Source organism: Rattus norvegicus, chromosome 19 (genome assembly GCF_036323735.1).
Source record: "Rattus norvegicus strain BN/NHsdMcwi chromosome 19, GRCr8, whole genome shotgun sequence".
In the NCBI taxonomy this organism is placed as follows: Eukaryota; Metazoa; Chordata; class Mammalia; order Rodentia; family Muridae; genus Rattus; species Rattus norvegicus.
Genome location: NC_086037.1, coordinates 21,864,768 through 21,870,672, shown reverse-complemented (window position 1 = coordinate 21,870,672; position 5,905 = coordinate 21,864,768). Strand labels below are relative to the sequence as shown.

Genomic DNA, 5,905 nt, shown 5'->3' with positions numbered 1-5,905 from the left:
ACCCACAATGAGGAGTGGGAACACCAGAGCCCTGTAGGGATGGCTGGCAAGCTAACACATTGAGCATGCACAGCTCAGTAAATTTCCTGTGAATACTCATCTCCTGAGATCTCTCTATTTAATTGGAGGTGATCCTGTCCACCTAATACAGTACATGATGTGGAAGGACAAAAGCACCTGCAGGAGCTGTGGTGATGACTCACAGGGTAGAGCATCTGCTGCTCTCTCAGAAGAACCACATGGACCCTAACAATTGGGTAAAGCATGTCAGTGATTACTTCATAAAGTGTGTGTCGGAGAAACAGCCACATTATCCACACAAAAGACACTGTCACACTGGGTACCCCTTGGTGACTTTGAATTCACTTATTAGCCCAGGCTCCATGGAACATGCAGAGATCCATCTGTAGCTGTCCGTTCTAAGTCCACAGGAGGGGACAGAACCCTTGAGTTAGAATAATGGTCTTAAGAGTCAAGAGATAGAATTCAATTTTTTATTCATAAGGAATTCATTTTTACAACAAAACAGGATTAAAACAAATAAATTAAAATATTTAAAAATATTTGAAAAGATAAAAACAGTAACAAGAACATATAAATATGAAACAACAAAAAGAAAATTTCAATTAAAATCATAACAAAAATATTTCTAAACATCACATTCTTAACGAACATTTGGAAGCACAGATGTATTGCTGTTTCTCCTCTTGCACACATAATGAAAGGCGGTCCCCCAAGTTGTCTCTCAAGTGCTGTTTTCTGAGAAGAAAGTAAGACCTCAATCAGTCAGTCTGGCTTAGTGTTATATAAATTTAGGGTCTCTAAGCAATGACAAATTAACTCTGAGGAAGAATACTCATCCAAAAAATTGGTTACCATTCAGGATGTTTGTCATCAGGGACTCCTGAGAAAGCAACTTATTCTTCAGGAAGCTCTCTTACTGGTGTGTGTCCAATTCCAGCTCTCTTGCACTTTCTGAGACCTGGGAGAGGAAGGCAGTTTTTCAGACACTGATTTGGTGGTGAAATGCAAGGCAGCTGTCGGAAGGCTGCCTTCTACCATCTCAGTTCTATTGGACAGTCAACATGGACCTTTTAACTGATATCATTGTTGCTAACTCTTTGGGAAGGGCAAAATCTCCAGAGAGAATCAAAGTAATGTGGGCTGCCAATATGGGACCCAGACTTATAAAAGTGCAAACCAAGAACAGGGCAATGGAAGGAACCTCATTGGGTTGCAGGAAGAAAGTAGATGTCCATATGTCACCAAGGTTAAAACCAATGACAAGTTCTAATTTGACATTTGCACTTTGTTCTTATCCCGCAAAGGTGCTTCCTACACAAGAAGTCACATGACCACAGAGTGTCATTTGTCAAAGAACCAAGAACTTGTTCAAAACTCTACAGAGCATCCAATCTATCACGTGGATATGCAATAATGAGGTATGTTATTAATCTGTCACCATTTCTATACTGCAGCTTCAAAAAGAGCAGACAAATATACTTGCAAAATAATTCAGTTTCTGAAAAGTGGTTGGCTTCCCAGAATACTTGTGCATAGGCAGAGCAATGAACAATTCCATTACATGAGGTGGTTGGGTGGTTGTGAGTGTAAATTAGAAAGGTGGTAGGAGAGAGCAAAGATGTATCAAATTGGCAAACTTTAGCAGATATTTTTAAGCTAACACAGCTGCTCAACCCTACCAGATGATGCTGGGTCTGGACGTTGCTGGTCTTTATATTTCTTGTTGAAGTCAACCAAATATTTCTGGTTCAGTGCACAATCAAGATGTACCTCCTTGCTCTCCTGCTTCAGTGGGAACAACTTCTTCCTACATGTGTTCTCCATCAGGAGCTGGCTGAGCAGGTTTCTGGAAATACAGTCTGCATAGTAAGACCATGCTGCCCCTTTCTCCCATTCCCACTCCCGAGTGCCACTAACTCCACCAGGACCCAGATACCCATGAAGACTTAATAGAATTCATTTCGATACACATAAGGCTGCTGCACAAACCACAAAGAGTAAATTCCGGGAAGAATAAATTATTTGTTTGGCCCGAGCACCAATTAGTGTCCACATCTCTCAAAAAGAACATGGATCTACAACTATCCATGAAAGCCCAATGCATGGGGGCAACATCAATTAGTAGTGGGCCAACACCCTCAAAGGAGGTCAGTAGAACCAAGAGAAGGTCATGCTAACCATGTGGTCCAAGCACTGAATTTGTAAAACCTGGTATGACACCATAGGTCCAGATTAGCCTAATAACCTTCTGCTGACTTCAATCAGTGCTGTTCTATCTAGAGCCTTCTGAAGATGCCTAGACAATCCTGGGATGAGTAACAGTCTTTTATGGAACTGAAAACTGAGTCCTAATGACCCTGGCACACTGATGTGTAAACAGCACAAGAGATAGAACCAGAGCTGAAGACCGTCCAATCCAGAACAAAGAAAGTCAGAAATGGCCATTCCACAGGTGATAGCATTTCTGACCAGGACTTACCTAGAGAAGGTAATCTCCTTCTGCAGCTTATGGTTGTTCTCATGGATTTCAGTGTTCTCCATCTCTAAGTTGTGCAGAATTGACATGACTGCCTCCTCCATTCTCTCCAGGTCTTCATAATAAGGATTTGGCCTGAAGTGTGGCCTGGCCCCAAATGATAGAATCCAATGAACATCAGCATTTAGGAATATATGAACTCAGGGTGGGTCCTGTACTACACCAGTCCTGGAAGGACACCTTCTGAATTCTACATATTGGATCTTCTTCAGCTTCAGAAACGTGTTTTCTGCGTCCAAGACACCAGAATCTCAGCATCCAGATGGAGGCTTCCCTGGCTCCCTTTGTTCAATCAAGAGGAAATCTGCAGTCAAGCCAGTTGAGCTATCAAGAGCCTAGGCCACACCTCTCCATGCTCCCCCACCCCAACACACCCAGAAACCGGTGATTTCTTTTCTCCTGTTTTGATAACAGACCTTATATCAACACAAAATTATAATCTGCACAAGGAATACAAATAAACAGGCAAACGTGGCCACATAGTCAAAGAACTGTGCTGTTGACAGTGGGGCTCCCAGAACAAAGCATTCACATGACCATGAATGTGTTACAGGTAAATACTCAGGCCAAGTCATAGATCCCTAGATTCCAAGTGTGGAGGGAAATATAAACATATAAAAGTTGTCCATATGCATTTGGATGTATGCACATACAGACTCACAGACTGAGAAATACCTACAAAAAAAAAAGAAATGTAAAAACAGAGTCAGAGAAAGAGAAAGAGAAATATGGAAACAGAGAGTACTGTGAAAACCAGGAGAAATGCATCCACTATTGCTGTCTCAGAGGGCAAGACACACAGACAATAACAAACAGGCCTGAGCCTGACAACTTCTAGTCAAGCATTGAGATGAACAGTTTGGGACCAGGACCCTCAGGCTGCTGCCTGGATCTTCCAGCACTCAGTCCCCTGCCTAGCAAGTACAGAGACTCACCATAAACTCACTGCAATTACAATCTTGCAAAGCCACCATCTGTCAAGGGCTTTGCAAATGCACACTAGACACTCACTCTCCCTGACTTTATCCCCGAATTCTTCATTCAGACCACAAGATCTGCTTTTCAATAAATTGAAGCAGATGAGTCCATTTTCCATCTCGCTCCTCAGGAAGGGTCAAGGTTCTGAATCTCCTCTATATGGGAGGTGAGGTTTAGCACAGGGTGGTTAGGGAGGCACAGCTTTCTAGAACCCAAAACCTTAATAGGATAAGATGAAGGTGACCTTGCAGACCCAGGAATGAAACAAGAGCATTTGGAGTGATTCATACCTGTTCTTCATGGATCTCTCTGTCAGAAACCTCAGGCGATCTCTCAGGTCATTTCTCTCCTCGGTAATGAGCTGCAGCTCTTTAATCAGCCTCTCCTTTTCCTTCATGGCCTGATTCTCGCTTAGTTCAGTGCCAGGGGATGATGTTTCTCGCCCAGCGTCTGTAGGTAGAAGAACACAAGTGAACCTGCATGGGGAGAATGCATAGAGTGTACATAGACCACAGTTAGGCCTAAACAGGAAAACAAGCCTGGAACCCAGTGTCACTGCTAGGCGAATGGTCTATGCTTAAGAGGCCTCCTCAGTGGATCTCAGTTCTCCCACTACTCTATAGAGACCAAGAGATGTAAGCATCCAGGTGTTCCCTATGCCGGATATCACGTGCTTACATGGACCACGGAGATGGCTTCTCTAGGATTATCATCAGCTGAACAGGGTACAGCTTGGTTTCAGGACCCTCACCCCTGTGGGTTCGAACTCAGATGATAAATTCACCATCCACAAGACTTGAGTGATTGGAGACACTCAGATGTCCTACCCTGATACTCTAGGCCAACAACTTTGGATTAAAAACACATTTCCATGGAGGACAAGGTCAACAGACTTATCAGTTCCCCTATTTGAAATACCAAATGCCCGAGAATTTCCAATAGGTTACAGGATGAATCTTGGTCCACATGTTCCAAACACTTTTGGTATTTTAGAAACATGGATTTAAAACGCATTTCCAGGGAGGATATGTTCAACAGACTTATCAGTGTCCCTATGTGAAATACCAAATGCCCCAGAAGTGTGAATAGGTTACAGGCTGAATCTTGGTCTACACGTTCCAAATAGTTTTGGTATTGAAAAAAAATTTTTGTAACATACAACCTCTAATATATAAAGCAAACGATGACCCTGCCAGTTAGAAGAAATCAGAGAAGGTCTAAGAACATAAGGTTATTGCCTGGAGCACAATCTCTCCCTGTTACTACTGTCAGATATCCACTGTATTTAAAGAAGCAATGATAGTGAAATACATTGCTGCCCTGTCTAAACTCAGAACAGGTGGACCCTCCATGAATACTGATGGTGTTATTATATCAATGTAACATAACAAATGCACTGTAAAAGTAAAGACCAGAAGTTCACAGTATAATAGCATTGGCCTTAACATATCCTCCCTGTGGGGATGGGGAAACTAAAGTTCTGAAATCCTTGACTTTAAGGAATTGTGATATTCATGGAAATTCAATTCCTTTTCAGATGCTCCAGTTGTTGTGGCCCATTGCTAGAAAGGTCAGCTTAAGCCTGCAGCCACCCTGGCAGGAAGCTCAAAATACACTGCCCAGAACTTACTCCACATTCCCCAGAAGTGCTGTCTTTGTCCATCATTACTTTGAGACGAAAGGCCAGACTCCTTCACTCTAGTCTCTCCAGAATCGACGTTCCCCCTCCCAAAACGCTTGCGAAGACGGGAAAACATGTCTTAGCTTGTAACCGCCAGACTCAGACTGAGAGAAACTAGGGCACTGGTTGTCACTACAACACTGGTGACATCACAGAGGATGCCAGAACTCTCTAGGAGACAATAGAATGTCCAAGAAGGGACAGCAGATGTCATGGGGAGCAGACTTTGCCTCCCTGCTAATGTTCTCCCTGTACTGAGCATAAGCAGAGGTGCCCTTTCCAGGAGACTTTCCTGGGGCAGAGTCACTGAGCATCTCCTGCTTCCAAAGCCAAATTTTCCTCAAGGCTTGATTATAAAAACCTTAGTAATTCCTATGCATCTAAATGAATGTTTCCTTCCATATCTTGCCCCAAAATGTCTCATCCTAACTCAAATTTCCTCATTCACCAATGTTAGCCATTAAACCTTCCTGAGATTTCACACCAGCTTGAATATGCACTCAAAAGTTCTCCTGTCTCATTCTGTACAGGTGCTTTATATCACATCAAGAAATAGTCTGCATGGTAGGTTACAACATGCGTGTGTGTTAGGGGAACACTCATGAAGTCATGTGCTTAGCAATCGACAATTGCCAGAAAATTCCTTAGTTGAAAGATTTGAAGTCTTTATGGTGCTAGGAACAGTG

General features: G+C 42.8%; 1 protein-coding gene across 1 annotated transcript; it reads right to left on the bottom strand.

Annotated features, from left to right (window-relative positions):
• Positions 1-1,130: 1,130 nt before the first annotated feature.
• LOC134483241 (uncharacterized) lies at positions 1,131-5,346 on the bottom strand. Its single transcript, XM_063278530.1, has 4 exons — positions 5,169-5,346; positions 3,829-3,988; positions 2,504-2,647; positions 1,131-1,870 (listed from the first exon to the last, which is right to left on the bottom strand). The coding sequence occupies exons 1-4, from the start codon at positions 5,293-5,295 to the stop codon at positions 1,681-1,683; spliced, it is 621 nt and encodes a 206-aa protein (XP_063134600.1). The 5' UTR covers positions 5,296-5,346; the 3' UTR covers positions 1,131-1,680.
• Between the last annotated feature and the right edge of the window lie 559 nt (positions 5,347-5,905).